Source organism: Bos taurus, chromosome 19 (genome assembly GCF_002263795.3).
Source record: "Bos taurus isolate L1 Dominette 01449 registration number 42190680 breed Hereford chromosome 19, ARS-UCD2.0, whole genome shotgun sequence".
NCBI classification, from domain to species: domain Eukaryota; kingdom Metazoa; phylum Chordata; class Mammalia; order Artiodactyla; family Bovidae; genus Bos; species Bos taurus.
The window spans coordinates 33,877,078-33,894,527 of NC_037346.1; the positions used below are offsets into that span (position 1 = coordinate 33,877,078).

The window sequence follows — 17,450 nt, forward strand, 5'->3', positions numbered from 1 at the left end:
TCTGACTCTTAGCGACCCCATGGACTATAGCCTACCAGGCTCCTCCATCCATGGGATTTTCCAGGCAAGAATACTGGAGTGGGGTGCCATTTCTTTCTCCACTTGCAGCCACTACAGGTTTCATATTACTTTGAAACGCTCTCTGTTCACGTCATCACATCACTCACTTATTGAGCATTTACTTTGTGCCAGACAGTGTTCTAGGTGCCACGGACTCAGCAGTGAACAGAGCAAATTCTAGGTGGTGGCCAACAGATGGCAAACAGAATAAGTAGACAAATGGCCTGTCAGAGGCTGATATACCTTCTGGAGAAGAACAGAGGAAGAGGAGGAAGTGCAGTGACGAGGGTTGGTGGGCAGCAATACAGGGAGGGGCATTCCAGGTGGAGGGAGGGGGCAGGACAATCAACCCAGGAGGGAGGCAGGGTCCCCCAGACGTGGCGAGGCTGGCGGGTGAGGGTGGCAGGCAGTGCCAGTGGGAGGCCCAGAGCCCAAGGTGTGTGCAGGGGAGGTGTGGGCAGTGTTCAGATGCATTTTCCACACCTGCCTCCACCCCGCCACCTCACCCCTGAGCAGACACCCAGCAAACACCTGTAATTAGGGAAAGGGGCTTCCTGAGCTCTCCCTGCCCAAGCGTCTCTGGCCCCCAGGTGACCACACTCGGGAGACTCCTGGCCGTTGGTACTGGTTTGTGGCCCTCTTCTCTGCTGTTCAACAGGAGGGCAGACCCACATACAGTGGGGCCTACTACAGACAGTCCGGCCTGTGGCTCCGCAGGCTTGGCAATCTAGCCTCCATGGGGCATCTTCAGGGAGCTGCGTGCACACTCACCACGACTGTACCCTGCCCCCCGCCCCCTGCCCTTATGTAACCAGGGCGGTGGGGAGAACGGCAGCTGGCACCTGCACTTGGGAAATCTGGAAGCTGTCAGGTCAGTCTAAATCAATCCACAGCCCCTGGGCAAACACAGAGGCTCCTTTGGAAGATTGGACAGGCCCCACCCAAGCCTTGCGGACACATTCTTGCATTTCTGAACTGGACAAAATCAGACAGCCTAGCCCTAATCCCCCAAACTGGGAGCAGATTACAACGCCCCACGTTTGAAAGCTGTTTTGTTCTTGTTACGCAAACTTCCTGGGGAGGGACTCCCAGGACCAGGAGAAGGGTCTTTAAATGCATCACCTCTAAGCTGACACCCATTCCTGGAGCTCCATCCCTGGGAGAGCCTGTGTTGAAGGTAACCCTCTTCCCCTTCTCTTCTTCTAGAGACCTCTAGCTGCAGCCTGGCGGGGAGTGGTCCACCCCTGCAGCTGGTCCTCCCACCCCCAGGAGCATCTTCTGAGCATCTAAGCTGTGTGCCGAAGGTCTGAAGCTCACATCTGGCAGCTCCAGGGAGGTGGGGCCCCTGGGGCCCTTGGAGCAGGGGGACCTGGGGACACTGGGTGAGGAGGCTTGATTCAGTCACCCAGAGACAGAAGAGTCCCGTAGAGAGAGCATTTAATGTCTCTCAGCTTCACTTTCCTCATCGGTAATGTGGACTATAGCGGCTCCTCTTCGTGGGCACTCCTTCAGAGTGAGGATATCTATGAGGCTCAAAGGGGATGCTGACCTCTGCGGACATGGTGGCTCAGGCGAAGCCATGGTATATATATACCGTGTATAATAATACATGCACATATACCATATGTATTGTGTATATGTGGTGCAGTGCTAAGTCGCTTTAGTCATGTCGGACCCTTTGTGACCCTATGGACTGTAGCCTACCAGGCTCCTCTGTCCATGGGATTCTCCAGGCAAGAATACTGGAGTGGGTTGCCATGTCCTTCTCCAGGGGATCTTTCCTACTTAGGGATTGAACCTGCATCTCTTATATCTCCTTCATTGGCAGATGGGTTCTTTACCATGAGGGCCACCTGGGAAGCCCCATATAATGTCTTTTTTTTTTTTAAAGTGGAAATAGCCTTACTGTGTTTTTTCTGCTGTCAGAGATCACATGTGTCTGAAAGTGGGTGGGCACCTCTGGGAGGATAACAGGAACTACTGGGGGAGAGGAAGGAAGGACACTTAACTTTTCTCTGTGTCCTTTCTGTATCTTTTACATTTCCTACCATGAGCATGTATTACCTATTCAAAAAGTGAACAAACGTGCAGGATCTTAGGTCCCCAACCAGAGATCAAAACTGCACCCCCTGCAGTCCTGCAGTGGAAGTTCGGCACCCTAACCATTGGACAGCCAGGGAATTCCCCCCAAATTAACAAACATTTTTTGAAAATGCAAATTCGCTGCAGAAAAGTGAAGCCCTTCAGAAAAATGAAAGCAAATCCACCTCTAATCCACCACCCCCTAACTCCCACCCCCCTACCAAAAGATCACCACGCAGGGCCTGTCCCCACGGGCTCTTGCAAGTGCACACATGCCTGGTGTATCTGTTGTCTGTAGCCTGTTTCGTTTCTTACTCCTTGTGCCCGGGACAAGGCTGACAGTTAAAAGACCCAGCCAGCCTGGGTCTGTCTGGGGACAAGCCACCAGTGCTTTTGAGAATGAGGCTCAGTCAGAAAGGTGGGGTGTGTGTCCTGATGCTGAGTTTACTCAGTGTGGGTGTGGAGTCACCACCTGAGTCCTTTGATCTGGAGACTGGCCTTGTCGGGTGTGCCTGGAGAGCACTTGGAGGGTTTGCCTGGGAGTGTCAACAGCTCTGCACAGAGATAGAGGTGGGCGTGGGGCTTGAGAGGTGCCAAGAAGGGCCTGCCCCCAGCACACTGCCAAGACCCCACAGTGAGCAAGTGTAGACAACCTTAGGACTCTGGGTCACTGCTGCTGGGTCCCCATTGTGAGGGTCCGTCATCTGCTGGTGGGCAGGGGTAGCCTGCCAACCAGGACAGTCCAGACTGCGGGGTTAGGGAGCTGAAAAGGCAAAAGGGTGCCACTTCCCAGTGACCCCAGGGAGATCTTCATCCTATAAAATCAGCAGCAAAGGTGGGTGTTGCCCTGGGGACCCCAGGTCTCAGTGCCCGGCGGGAGGGCGCTCTCCTCCATGCCTGCAAGGAGCTCTCCATTCCCAGGTACCATGAGCGCAATCAGCGAGGTGGTGCAGCGGGCCAGAGCCGCCTTCAACTCGGGACGGACGCGCCCGCTCCAGTTCCGCGTCCAGCAGCTGGAGGGGCTGCGGCGCCTGATCCGCGAACGAGAGAAGGACCTCGTGGGCGCGCTGGCTGCGGACCTCCACAAGGTGCGCCAGCCGGACCACCGGAGGCGCGGACTGCGTGCGCCCAGGATGTCCGCTGCGCGCGGGGGCGGGGGCGGACTGCTCCACCCCTTAACAGAGAAGCCACTTAGTCCCCCAAGCACTGCGCGCCTCTGCGCGCCCTCCTCTCCCTGCGCGCGAGGCGCCCCAGGTCCACGCGCCCTGCACAGGGCCAGAGGCTCTTTTCCACCGTCTGTCATCCCCGCTCCTGGCTTCACTCCCTTCTCCACCCAGCCCAGCGCACGTTAACCATCTCCTGCTAACACGACACCCCTCTGGCCTCTCTTTCCTCCATCTCTCAGCCCACGCGGAGCCCTGGGTTCTCCATACCAAGAAACAGCCCAGTCTGGCCACTCTGCTGGGGTCTGCCCTCCCTCCCCATCTTTTCCTCTCTCTGAGCAAAACCAGACCCCTCCAAATTCTCAGCCCCTTCCCCTCACTGCCCCCAAGTCACCTGGACCTGCTTCCACCCTCCCGTCTTGCCTCGGAGGGGAGCAGAGAGGCTGGAGTCTACAAGCCTTCTGCTTCCTGGCCCTTTGCTACTGTTTTTTTTGTTTTTGTTTTTTTTTACTCTCTCAAGATTTCTAACCTTAAGACAAAAACCAAAAGCAAGAAAATCCAAGTGGTTGACTTCACAACTTCCATCTTGCTCTGCACAATCACAGTTCGAGAGAGAGCTGTTTATTACACCTTCTGTACTCCCTCTCTCCTCACCCTGCACACTGGCTTCCTCCCCACCCCACGCCCTGCCATGGGCTGCCCAGTCCCTCCTCTCCTGGCTTGAGGGTCTCCTGGATTTCCTCCTGACTCTCTTTGGTCGCATATTTCTTGTAGCCACTTTCTCAAGGTGGTCTTCTTAGGGCTCTGTCCTGGGTTCAAGTCTTATTTTCATCTATAAGCCTTCCTGGACACCCTTCAGCTCTGTTCCCCTGGACTTACTTGTTGTTTAGTCACTAAGTCATGTTAGACTCTTTGGGACCCCCATGCCCTGTAGTCCACTAGGCTCCCCTTCCATGAGATTTCTCAGGCAAGCGTAGCGGAGTGTGTTGCCATTTCCTTCTCCAGGGGATCTTCCCGACCCAGGGATCGAGCCCGTGTCTCCTGCATTGGCAGGCGGAATCTTTACCATTGCCACCAGGGAAGCACTCCCTGACTCACTAGGGACCCTCAAATCAGGTCTGAGGTCCCCTTGGGCACCTTGAACTCAACATGTCCAACCTGTCTGAGCCCCCAGCACTTGCAGAAAGGGGTCCTTGCAGCTCACCACCCAAAGGTTAATTCTCAGTCCCACCCCCTGTGCCTTCTTGGCGGGTGCTCTGGGCTGGGGATTCTGCAGTAAACGGCTCCCTTGCAGCTGAACAAGTCAAGTTCTAAATGGGCCCACCTGGAGCATAAGGTCCTGTCTTGCTCCCATTTTGCAGATCTGGAGACTGAGGGTAGGAAGCTCACTTGGGGTCACAGAGCTGGGAAGCAGGACCACCACGGGCCTTGGGGCCTCTGCTCAGAGCCCCCACTGCACGGCCCTCACCCTGGGGTGAACCTCACTGAACCCTCTCTCTAGAATGAATGGACCGCCTACTACGAGGAGATTGTGTATGTCCTGGAGGAGATCGACTACATGATCAGGAAACTCCCTGAGTGGGCTGCTGACGAGCCTGTGGAGAAGACCCCCCACACCCAGCAGGATGAGGCCTACATCCACTCGGAGCCCCTGGGCGTGGTCCTAATCATCGGGAGCTGGAACTACCCCTTCAACCTGACCATCCAGCCCATGGTGGGCGCCATCGCTGCAGGTACTGTGGGCCCTGCTCCAGGTCAGGGAGCCATGAGGGGTCCCCATCCTTCACTGCAGAGGAAGGGGTCTGGGGTGCTGAGGACTGGGCAAAGATGGGGCCTGCGGTCAGGGAGAGGTTTGATGGAGCTAGTTCTCTTGGGAGGCTGCAAGGACCAGAGTATTCAGCCAGGCCTCTGAGTGCCCAAGGCCCAGCCAGGTTCGGATGTCCATGCAGCCCTGCCTCCCGCCATGTGTCCTGGGTCCCTTGGAGGACAGAGTGTGGGGTGGTCCAGGTGCAGTCCTGACTCTCTGTGCTCTGCAGGGAATGCGGTGGTCCTGAAGCCGTCAGAGCTGAGTGAGAACACGGCAAGCCTGCTGGCCACCATCCTCCCCCAGTACCTGGACCAGGTGATGGGCTCCCCCGGCACACTGAGAACTAAGGCCCGGCCAGGTCTTTGGGGTGGGGAAATAGTGAATTCTTGCAGCCACAGGCCGAGCCACGGGTGGGGTGAGGACAGCTTGGTGAGGAGAATGGACCCCCGAGCCAGGAGAGGGCGTCTGCTTGGTGTTGGCTGCCTGGGCAGGTGGGGAGGGGGCTGTGGCCATGTCTGAGCCTCGCCTCCGTCCTTGCTTGGCAGGATCTGTACCCTGTGATCAACGGGGGTGTCGCTGAGACCACGGAGGTGCTCAAGGAGAGATTCGACCACATCCTGTTCACCGGGAGCACCGGGGTGGGCAGGGTCGTCATGATGGCTGCGGCCAAGCACCTGACCCCCGTCACACTGGAGCTAGGGGGCAAGAACCCCTGCTATGTGGACAAGGACTGCGACCTGGACATTGCCTGCAGGTGAGAGGCTGCCCCCACCCTAGGCGGACAGCAGGGCACCCCAAGTGACACCAACATGGCCTTGTCCTTGGGCACCTGCGGTCCTGGCAGGAGCTGGGGTGGGGGCACCATGTTCACAGAGAGAGTTCGGGAAAGACTTCCTGCAGGGGTGGGGGCGTCGAGCCAGAGCCCTACCCCCCTTCACACCCTGCATGCCTGGCCTTCTGGGACGTGGGGACCCTGAGCAGGTGACACCTGGCCGTGCAGGGCTCAAGGCTGTTGAAAGAGGGGTACAAAGGCCACCCACCCCAGACCCCCTGCCCCAGACATCCTCCTACCAGTCGGTGATGAGGTCACTGCAGGCCCAGGGATCACGTCCAGGGTCATGAGTGTGCTCTGGCAGGAATCTGGAAGCCAGTGGGGCACCGAGGCATGCCCCCCCATTCCCATGGACAGTTCACAGCTCAGCCTCTTACAGCCTGACCCTGGGCCAACCGGGCCAGAGGCTTATTCCTGGGGAGCCCCCTCCCACCTCCCCACGGCTGGCAGAATGCCCTGTAACCTGGCGTTCTCACAGACGCATCGCCTGGGGAAAGTTCATGAACAGTGGCCAGACCTGCGTGGCCCCCGACTACATCCTGTGTGACCCCTCTATCCAGAGCCAAGTCGTGGAGAAGCTCAAAAAGTCCCTGAAAGTGAGTGCTGGCACCGGGGGTGGGTGACGGGCTGCCAGGCAGTGACATGGGCGTGGACTAACGAAAAGACTGAATTTTTTTTCTGATCATACAAGTAGTCCACACGCACTGTAATTTGGAAAAGATTAAAAAGCACAGAGAAGGAAAAGAGCTCTACCTGGAATCCCACCCCCAGAGGCAGTCACTGCTCATGTGGCGTGTCCCCTCCGTCCTCCGTGCTGTGGACACATGTTTGGGCCCAATGTGATGTCCAGACGCCCTGCATGTATTTCTTTCAAACAACAGCACTTCATGCCCTGGGGAAGGCGGTGGGCAGCAGGGGTGTGGCAGCCCCGCAGTTTTTAGTGGCACTGCTCCACCAGGCAGTGCCCACATACTCCCAGTTTGGAGTTGCTATGGCCTTGCAGCCTGTGGCCACAATGAGCATCCAGTCCTCACCTGGAGCCTGCCACCTCCTCAGGAGTTCTACGGGGAGGACGCCAAGAAGTCCAGGGACTACGGGAGAATCATCAACTCCCGGCACTTCCAGAGGGTGATGGGCCTGCTGGAGGGCCAGAAGGTCACCTACGGAGGCACCGGGGACGCGACCACCCGCTACATCGGTGCGTGTGCCAGCCCTCCGGAAGGGCTGGTGGAAATGGGCACAGACCCTCGAGGGGCAGGTGAAGCCCTTCGGTGCATATAATATAGCTGCTTTCACCCATGGCCCGGGTTGACTCCAGGCCTCTCCATGGGCAGGAGCTGGGCGCCACCTGGGAGGCCCCTCCTCAGACCTTAGCTCCCTACCCCCAAGGCCTAAAGGAGCCCCACCTCCGCTCCATCCAAGTAGCTTCAGCAGAGGGTGCTAGCGGCAGAGACCATGGGAGCCCCAGGTGTGCCAAGCGGGAGGGGCCTCCTGCCTGGGCTTGGGGGTCAGCAGATGGGGGCCCAGTTGGCCCCCAGTTTGCCAGGAGGCTGAGGAGCTCCAGCAGGGCTCATGCGGCCTGAAGTGGGGCCCCCAGGGACCCCCATACTGGTTATGCCATTGTCCTCCCCATGACCCTCCAGGGTGGAGCCCAGATGGAGGGCCTCCTCCTGCCCCTCGCGGAGCCCGGGGACCTCGTCTGTAAAGGGCTGGGAGAGAAGGCCACGTGCCTGGGCGGGTCCGGGCGCCGGCTGACGCTGGCCTCTCCCTGCCTAGCCCCCACCATCCTTACGGACGTGGACCCCGAGTCCCCGGTGATGCAGGAGGAGGTCTTCGGGCCCGTCCTGCCCATCATGTGTGTGCGCAGCCTGGAGGAGGCCATCCAGTTCATCACCCAGCGCGAGAAGCCCCTGGCGCTCTACGTCTTCTCACCGAACGACAAGGTGGGCCAGGCACCCTCCCCAGGGTCCTGGGAACCCAGCTCAGCACCCCTGCAAACGCAGACCCAGGGAACAGATTCTAGCCCCATACTCCCTGCTGTGCGATGTCCCCTAACCTTCCTGAGTCCCTTTCCCCTCATCTCTGAAGTCCGGACAGAACACTGACTGAGATGCTGACCCGCTTGGTGCTATTCTCGGTGTTGTGGGAACTACTGCTCTTCCCATCTTAGCACAAATCCCCATGGGGAGAGTGGGGGACCCAGCCTGGGACTCTGGGGGCAGGGGGAGCGGCCTCAGGCTGGGGCTCGGCCTCCACTAGCTCACATCCTTGCAGCTCCTGGACTTGCACAGGTGGGGAGGGCTGGGGGGTCCTGGGTGGAGACTGAGGCCAGGGGGCTATTGCAGGTGATTAAGAAGATGATCGCGGAGACCTCCAGCGGCGGGGTGACAGCCAACGACGTCGTTGTCCACATCAGCGTGCACTCGCTGCCCTACGGGGGTGTGGGTGAGTCTGGGGGCTGAGCTTGCTGCCTGCTGCCCCACCCCTGGGTGTCCCCCATCCCTGGGCTGAGTCTCAGACTCCCCCAACCCCTCCTTTGCCAGCACACCCAAAAGCCACATTGAACCTCGAGACTCTCACCTGGGCCCTGAGAGAGGCCACAGAGCCTCTCTTAGTGGCCGGTTGGGGTGAGACTCTTCAGGCCCAGGGCTGTAGGCACCGCGGCAGACACCCCAGGTCAGGGATTGGCCCAGGCAGAACCGGGGATTGGCCAGGGTGGGCGAATGGGAGAAGGGGCACAGGAGGAGCATCAGAGTCTCGGGCTACACTGAGCCGGTGCCCCCACAGGGGACAGCGGCATGGGGTCCTACCATGGCAGGAAGAGCTTCGAGACCTTCTCGCACCGCCGCTCCTGCCTGGTGAGGCCTCTGCTGAACGAAGAGACCCTCAAAGCCAGATACCCGCCGAGCCCGGCCAAGGTGAGAAGTGGGAGGTGGGGACGGGGGTGGGGTTGGGGAGCCGCCGGCCAGACAAGGGCCTCACTGCCCTTCGTGTCCCCCACAGATGCCTCGTCACTGAAGCGGTGCCCTGGCCTCACCGTACTGCACCCTTGGAGGGCTCCCCTGGTGCCCCGCTGCTCAAGTGCATCCTTCCCACCCAGCCCCGCCCCCACGCTACACTAAACATAGAGCAATAAAGCTTCGGACCAGCCCCGGACTCCGAGTCTCTGCACCCCGCCCCAACCCTCTCCAGTCCCACCCCGCCCCCGCCCTCTCCAGTCCCATCCCACCTCAACCCCCAGCCCCCACCCCTACAACCCCCACCCTCTCCAGTCCCACCCCACCTCCACCCCCCTTCCCCCACCCCCATCCCCTCATCCCCCCCACCCTCTCCAGTCCCACCCCACCTCCACCCCCCCTTCCCCATCCCCCATCCCCCGCCCCCCCCCGCCCTCTCCAGTCCCACCCCACCTCCACCCCCCTTCCCCTACCCCCCATCCCTCCCCCCGCCCTCTCCAGTCCCACCCCACCTCCACCCCCCTTCCCCTACCCCCCCATCCCCCATCCCCCCCCTACACCCTCTCCAGTCCCACCTCACTGTCAGCTGAGGAGAAGCAAAGTTCTCCTCAGAGCTTCCCTTTAGCCTCAGGGCCCTGGAACTTGGGGATGTCAGCTCCATTTCAGGGAGTCTAGCAGAGTGGGGACGAAGGAGGCGGGGGCAGGGGTCCCTGGGTGAGACCCGTGGTGGATGGTCCACGTGACCCCCTGGGTGACTCCAGCATGCTGCCTCTGGGGTGGGAGGACGGGGAGCTGGGGCAGCACTGGGACCCCACTGTGCAGTAGCTTCTGGGCCGGGGTCTGGCCTGAGGGGCCTGAGGACCCGGTTCAGGGTCCAGTGAGGACCATGGGAAGCAGGGCATCAGTCAGGCCGGCGGGTGAGGGGACCGCGGGGGAGACAAGCCAATCCTGGCCACTGGCTGTTACCTCATCCACTCCAGGAGGGCAGGGGAGAGGACGGGGTCACTGGATGTTCTGTGTGTGCCTGTTACTTATTTTGCAAATATCCAAATAACTGACTGAAAACAAAAGCAAAGTCTTCCCCAGATCACTTCCCTGAGTCACTGCCCCGTCCCCACTCTCCTCCCCTCCACCCCCCACCCGGCTGAACCATCATCGGCTGAACCATCATCGGCTGAACCATTGCCTGCTCTCTGCCCAAAAACACTTCGTCCCCATGGCAGCCCCCTGCCAGGACATCCCTCCTTCCAGCACTCTCCCTCTCACTCTGGTTTCCCAGGACCCCACACTTCAGTGCCCCCACCTCCCCCAGCTTCTCCTCCCAAATTAAAGTCTCCGGCCCCCTGGCCCTGAGCTCCAGACTCCCGCATCCAGTAAGGTTTAAGCCGAATTAACAGACAGCATCCTGCTCAAAAGCGACGTGTCCCTTGACCTCCCAGAACAGAGCCACCCCCAGGCCAGAGGAGGAGGAAGAAGGAAGGCTTGGCTGGATCCACTCCTCCCCACCCAGCCCCCACCACCAGCAGCTCTGTACGCCCTCCACAGAGGAGGAAGCCCAGACTCAGAAGGGGTGCAGCCTGGTCTCGCGGCACCATTCACAGGGTCTGCATCTCCCTGTCTCCTCCCTGACACCATGGAAGTGTCACCTGCAGGGATGTGTCCTCAAAACCCTTGGCTGAGACAGTGTCGAGAGAGCTGGAAACGCGCAGCTTGGAGAGGAGATGGTTCAGGGTCTCCAAACACCTGATCTGCATCGTTCTCTGTGCTCTGGGAAAAGTCACCGTCGCCCTCTTCTCCCTCCTCCTCCTCTTCCCACTCACCACCTCTGTTACAAGACTAACAGTCTAAGCTGTTGTATTGTGATGTCCTAAACCTGACCAACAGGACTAACCTGGACTGACCCTATTTCCTAATTAGATTTAAACTCAAATCTCACTATCGTGATCCCCTCTACTGTTTTTTTTTTCCTGGATTAAGGAATGTGCTGAAAAAATATTTGCACAATTGATTCAGCCTTTCTAAACAATTGCCATCGTCTAAAATGTAAATGACCAAGAACCATTCCAACTCACAGGTCACCGGTGAGAGGGGGTGACATTCTGGGTGGCTCCTCACAACCCCCATCACACTGGACAGAGGGCACGGAGGGCACCTTGACATCCCGGTTCTTAGCTGGGCAGCTGAAACCTTGGCAAAGCACCCTTTGGTTCCACTCTTTGGTGCTCCTAGTATTTAGACTCTCAGACAGAAAACAAGCAAGCAGTCTGCTGTGGTCACAGTCTCTTCTTTTGCTGTTGTTATAAAACAGAGGGGAGATTTCCTCCACTCATTTGTTGCTTCAGCAAAATTTTTTAAAATTATTTTTTACTTTTTTGGCCATGCCTCACTGCCTGTGGGATCTTAATTCTTGGACCGGGGATCAAACCCATGCCCCCTGCATTGGAAGTGCAGAGTCTTAACCACAAGAGAGAGAGAAAAAAAAAAAAAAAAAAAACCAGCAATTTTTTGAGTGGACAGTCCTGGGTACTGGGGACATTGTGGAAAAAACACAGGGTCTGTGCTTCTCAGGAGGTTTGTTTGACTGGGGTGACTTAGGAAGGGGTTGATAGCTGCAGGAACAGGCTGACCTCAGAGTGGCCGTGGTGAATGCCACGGGAGGCTGGCAGGGCTCTGTTCCTGGAACTTCCCCCCGCCCCTGCTAACGGTGGTCTCCTGTTCAGAGCAGGCCTTGGGGGTTCACTGAGGCGGGGGTACAGATGCAGAGGCTCACACACGGGTCACCTCCACTCACATCCCGTCTCGCAGCACCCCTCTCCCAGCGGAAGGAGGAGCATCGCTGTTGTTGTTCAGTCATGTCTAACCCTTTGTGACCCCAAGGACTGTAGCTCGCCAGGCTCCTCTGTCCATGGGGTTTCCCAGGCCAGAATACTGGAGTCAGTTACCATTACCATCTTCAGGGGGTCTTCTCCACCCAGGGATTTAACCAAAGTCTCCTGCATTGGGAGGCAGATTCTTTACCACTGAGCCACGAAGGAAGCCCAGGAGCATCGATATTGGGCAGCAAGTGTTTGCTACTTGTATGGACCAGACAATAAGCACAGGAATAAACAGACACCTGTAAAAGCACCTGGAAGACGGGTGGTGCCTTGCAGATGATGGAGAATTGCCGGGGTCCAGCCCCAGCTGATCCAGGGTATTCGAAGTGGGGACGGCGTCGGCGAGGGTCAGGATACAATAGCTTCAATTAGATATTAATTAAAGATATAAAGAGTAATAGAATAAGGATAGCTCAGTAGGAAAATTCAGTGGAGAAAAGAGGCTGAGTGGCTTGGTTTACGCGGGAGACCAATAAAACTTCAAGACAAGAAGTTTGCACCACTTACATAGGCCACAGGCGTCCTTCCGTTCTCCCGAAGGAGAGGAGACACTGAGGCCTCCCCGGTCGGATCTTAGAAGCCCAGGCATAATTAGTAAGCATGGTGGGTTCCGCGCTCCACATGGAGACTCAGCCAGAGTGAGAGAGAGAGCGACATGGGGAGACCAGTATTTCGAGAAACTGATCCCAATTCTTTATTTTCCAGAGTCTGTTTTTATACACTGAGATGTTATACAAAAGTCACGTGGGGACAGCAGTCCTGACTTTTATTAAAGTCAGGTGCTTCATACAAATGTATACAGAGGTCTTAGGGGTGTTACATCATCTTCTGGCCAGGGGGCCTGCTAACAAATTATGACCCTCTCCTTGTGACAGCGGTCAGTCAACCAGGACACTTATTTCTCCAGGGGTGATTATTCTTAAAACAGATGCCACCCAAATAAAGTTACATTCCTATAGGGTGAGGGTGTAGTGGGTTTCAGTTAAGGAAAGAATTTACTTAGCCTAAGGTCTAACATGATTAATATCAAAGGTTAATACTTATTTCTTCTATATATTCATTAATGTGTGTAAGGGCAGGGGATATGGAGACTTAGCAACAAACATTGCTCAACAAATGAAAAACCCTTCACCAATACAATTTCTAATCAGCCCATTATACTTATACTAATAGTTTTCTAACTTTTCTAAGGAACCTGTTTTTAGAAGGTTTAAAGCATCTCGTGCCTCTCACGGTTGGGAGGCTGTGAGCGATCACATGTGGCCGGACAAGCCTGTCAGGCAGGCTAGAGAACCTTCAGAGGAGTTTGTAGGTTAAAACACTCTTGTCACGCCCAGAAGTTTTTATTAACTGGAGCTCTAAGTTAACTCCTTCTCTGAAAGAGGTGGTGGGGGACAGCCCCCCGTAAAGTCAGAGGTGTAGGTGAGCACAAAGTAGTAAAGTAGGCAGGCTCTGGTTACGGGGGTAGATGCTCGAGGATTTCCAGGGGGAGTCCTGAGGCTCGATCCCGCCTTTGCGTATGCCGAGCCTCCTTCCTCATGACCTTTGCCATGGGCGGAGTACCTCACTCTGGCCCCCAACAGAGAATCTGCCCGCAGGCAGGGAGAACCATTTAGGAGCTGAGGAAAGGTAGGCCACCTTCCCTGGTCAGGGCCCCGAGAGCTCCCCTGCTCCCAGTGCCTCCTTGCCCACCCCCCAGCCACCCATCTCCCTGCACACATCGTTGTCAAGGATCCAGAGCCTTTAATTCTGTGTTCTGGAGAGGAAACTGCGCGTTAATACATTACATGTATGTATGTATTCATATATATATGTATATAGAAAGAACTTACAAAGTTATATTTATATATATACACACAAAATTTTAAAGTATATATATATTTTAAAGTTCTCTAGAAGAGTCTAATATTCTGCCAGGGTTGAGCGCCCCTGGCAGAAGCCAGTACTGAAGTGTATTTTTCCAGCCAGTGACTAGGTGAGGATGGGCATGCCACCCAGTGTGGGCAGTGGGATGTGAAGGGAAGTCGACTGGAGTTAGATTCTAGGACAGCTTCCTCCCTGATGAAAACAGAAGCACTAGAAGGGATGAGGGTCTGAGAAGGTGATGTGTCTGGATGGGTCACCTGGAACAGTGCAGCCATCTTGTGACCATGAGGACAGCTCCCTGAGTTCAGTAGACCCACTAAGAATGGGGCAGTTGGAGGATGAAAGCAACCTGGCTCGTGGAAGATGTTACTGAACTGCTGGCCCTGTTCTGTCTTTGGAATCTTTGTTATCCATGATGATAAAATGTCTTAAAAAAATTTTTTTTTGAAGTGTGTTTTCAGCTATTTATATTTGAAAGCATCTTATTGGATGGGCAGACTCGCCCTGCCCCCCATCCCATCCCCACCCATCCTCTGGCTGATGTCCTTCTCTCCTCCTCTTCCTCTTGGTCTCTCGGTATCCCAGCATCTTCCCAGCAGGACTGCTTGTTCTCTCTGGCAAGTCCTTCCTCCCTGGCTCCCTCCCTAATCCTGAAGCAGCTGCCGGCTGGCCTCCAGGTTCTAAAGTCCCATGCACACCAGCTCTTCCTTCCAGCCACTGCTGCCCACACACCCTGAGCTCCAAGCCAACGGGAGAGGCCAAGGGGGCATCTGGAGGAGGACTGCTTGGTGTCTACTCCAGGACCATATCAAGCATGTCAGAACAGAAAACGGAATCCTCTGCAGGTATTTTCAATAGTTGTTGTTCAGTTGGTAAGTCATGTCTGACTCTTTGCAACCCCATGGACTGCAGCACACCAGGCTCCTCTGTCCTTCACTATCTCCCAGAGTTTGCTCAAACTCACGTTCATTTTAGTCGATGATGCCTTTGAACCACCTCATTCTCTGTCATCCCCTTCTCCTTTTGTCTTAAATCTTAACCAGCATAAGAATATTTTCCAATAAATCAGCTCTTTGAATCAGGTGGCCAAAGTATTAGAGCTTCAGCTTCAGTCCTTCCAATGAATATTCAGGGATGATTTCTTTTAATTTTGACTGGTTTGATCTCACAAGCCTTGAGACACAGCCAAAAAGTAAATAAAAATATATAAATACATACTTACCTAAAGGGAATTAGGTCTCTACAAAAACACAGGAAAGTCTGGAGGAGCAGACACTGGGCAAGGCCTCCAGGAACAGCTCCCAGGACACATGAGAAGGGCTCACCAAGAGAGTTACCCTCTGCCTGGGGAATCAGAGCCACCTCTGAATTCACTGCTGTGGGCACCATGGCCTTGCTCATCAAACCCAGGAGCCAATCTGTGTGTAAGGACAGAACTCAGTGCTCAACCCGAGCCCAGGCTGCAAGGGAGTCTGGGAAAGGTGGGTTTTAGCAACACTAAAAGCTGCCAGCAGGAAGGGTAGTCGATGCTGAGGGCCAGTTGAGCTATTGCAAACCCCCAGACCTGCTTCTTGATCTCCGTGAATACATGCTTTCTAAAATGAACATGCGTTTGAGCCAACTCTGGGAGATAGTCATTGTGTCTGACTCTGCAACCCCATGGACTGTACCCTGCCAGGCTCCTCTGTCCATGGGATTCTCCAGACAAGAATACTGGAGTGGGTTGCCATGCCCTCCTCCAGGGGATCTTCCCAACACAGGGATTGAACCTGTGTCTCTTACATCTCCTGCACTGGCAGGCAGATTCTTTACCAGTAGCGCTACCTAGGAAGCCCTTCTTGATCTATAATGGGTACTAATTTCAGTGTTTACATCTGGCATTAGTTTGAGGATGAAATGGGAGAACTCGGGGGAAGCTCTTGGTTTGGAGCTGCACCAGGGCCTGGTTGGTGCTCGTTGCCACCGCTGAGACCTCCGCCCGTAGCAAACCTCACTCTGAAATGGGCTTGGAGTTCACTCTTTTGTGGAGAGTTCGCTTTAGAAAGTTTAGAACAAAGGGTTTTGATAGGGTGGCCCAACAACGGGCTCCTTCATCACCAGCCACCCCAGACATGTTGCCTTTGGGGCTCTGGTCAGCTGCTCAGCCAAGCCAGCCGTTGTTGACTTTCCAGCCAGGAGTGTTATATAAGCTGTATATTTATTTTGTTTATCAGAAATTCTGAAAATACCAACTGGGTGTGGGCTAAGCTGCTTAATTCCTAAAGGCAACAGAGATGGTTCCTGCAAGTGAGGCGGCCACGTGCAAAGCCAGCACCAGGCTCAGAGCCAGGCCCAGCGGACAGGGTGCTGGGCAGAGCTGCTGCTTCCAGGAAGATCCAGGAGGGGGCACCAGGGGAAGCCACGTGCTTTCGGGTGCAGGTCTGACCGTTCTCATAGCAGGGCCAAGCCCGCGGCCTCGGGGTCCCTGCCTGGCACTCAAGTTCTCTACCAAGAGGACAGCCTCCACCGGCCAGATCCTCACTCCAGGCTGCTTTCAGCTACACTGCAGGCTTTTAGCAAAGAGGATGGGGGCTGGTGGGAAGATGTTCTCAGCTCTCTGGTTTGACCTAAGTTTTTGAGTCAAGAGTGGGAGGGAGAGAGAGACAAACAGGTGGGGAGAAACCACACACCCTTTGTTCCCTAGTGCAACCACGAGGCCCTGGGGGTGTTCTGCTTCCCTAATGACTGCCGTGGCACCCAGGGAACGCTGCCTAGGCCTGGTTCCAGAGCACCAGACTCACAGAACAACTTTCCTTTGAACCAGGGCCAGACACGAGCTCATGAGTCCTTGTGTGACCTTCTGGGAAATCAGTGTTCAGACTGGCAGCTGTTTTGCTGGAGAAAGATGACAGTGCTCTGTTCCCCGAAGCCCATGTGCCTGGTAGGAATTTACAAGGTCGGGGGCTGGTAGAAATTTGAGTGACCCATCCTCTTTCCCGGGAAGACAGAGGCCAGGAGCCCAAGACAGAGGGGCCCAAGCCCAGCCAGACACCCTGGCAGGAGGAGCGTCTCCATCCCGAGGTCTTTTTCAGAGAATAGGCCAGCAGTTGCTAGGCAGACAGATAAACGTTTTCTTCCTCTTTTCCCCCCAAAACTGTGCTCACCGTGACACAGGTGGGAGAGGCAGCTGCAGAGCACAGGTGCGGTGTCTCCTCTACCCACGCCATGGCAGACATCCAGGGTTGACGCCAGCACAGGTCTGCTGAGCACCCTGCAAGATGACATCCACGTAGAGCTGGAGGGCTGGAGAAGAGCTTGCCACCCAGATGGATACAGACCAGCCCCATATTCTGGCCCCACCGCTTCATTTGGGCAGTCTATTTCCCTGAGCTTCGGTTCTCTCATTTGTAAAGGGAGATAAGCAAACACCTGAAAAGGTTGGGACTAGATGAAATATGACGTCGTGGCTAAAGCTGCCGGTCCAGTCAATACCTCTACACACGCTTCTATGCTCAACACACATCCCGCAGGAAATCTGCACGAAGGAAAATGCCGTGAGGCAAGCTCATTTTCTCTTGAATCCTTTTCTCCTCCTTTTCGTTCTCCTCCATCTTCAAACAGATCTGTTATGCAACAAAACTGTTATGCAGACTATCTCACCTACTTAAGGAAAGAAACCCAAGGACTTTTGCAGTGTTCATTAGCCTCTTATAAGTTAGTCTCATCTGGTTCATTCTTTTAGACCATCAGGAATCAAGGACCAGAGTTAAGGAAGAAAAAGAAAACAGACTCTAACACCCATTAAATGCCTATGTTGTTCCAGGCACT

General features: G+C 55.6%; 1 protein-coding gene across 1 annotated transcript; it reads left to right on the top strand.

Moving 5' to 3' along the window:
• The first annotated feature begins 1,227 nt into the window (after positions 1-1,227).
• On the top strand, positions 1,228-9,094 carry ALDH3A1 (aldehyde dehydrogenase 3 family member A1). Its single transcript, NM_001166513.1, has 11 exons — positions 1,228-1,237; positions 3,064-3,230; positions 4,807-5,038; positions 5,342-5,427; positions 5,658-5,866; positions 6,423-6,540; positions 7,001-7,142; positions 7,721-7,887; positions 8,290-8,389; positions 8,732-8,862; positions 8,948-9,094. Exons 2-11 carry the CDS (start codon positions 3,069-3,071, stop codon positions 8,960-8,962), a joined length of 1,362 nt encoding a protein of 453 aa, NP_001159985.1. The 5' UTR covers positions 1,228-1,237; positions 3,064-3,068; the 3' UTR covers positions 8,963-9,094.
• Positions 9,095-17,450: the final 8,356 nt, after the last annotated feature.

Bases quoted from the DNA above. Each gene is read 5' to 3' on its own strand.
- ALDH3A1 (NM_001166513.1), top strand. From the start codon at position 3,069: ATGAGCGCAATCAGCGAGGTGGTGCAGCGGGCCAGAGCCGCCTTCAAC. The intron at 3,231-4,806 runs GTGCGCCAGCCG...CCCTCTCTCTAG, and splicing joins TGGCTGCGGACCTCCACAAG to AATGAATGGACCGCCTACTA. The intron at 5,867-6,422 runs GTGAGAGGCTGC...GCGTTCTCACAG, and splicing joins GACCTGGACATTGCCTGCAG to ACGCATCGCCTGGGGAAAGT.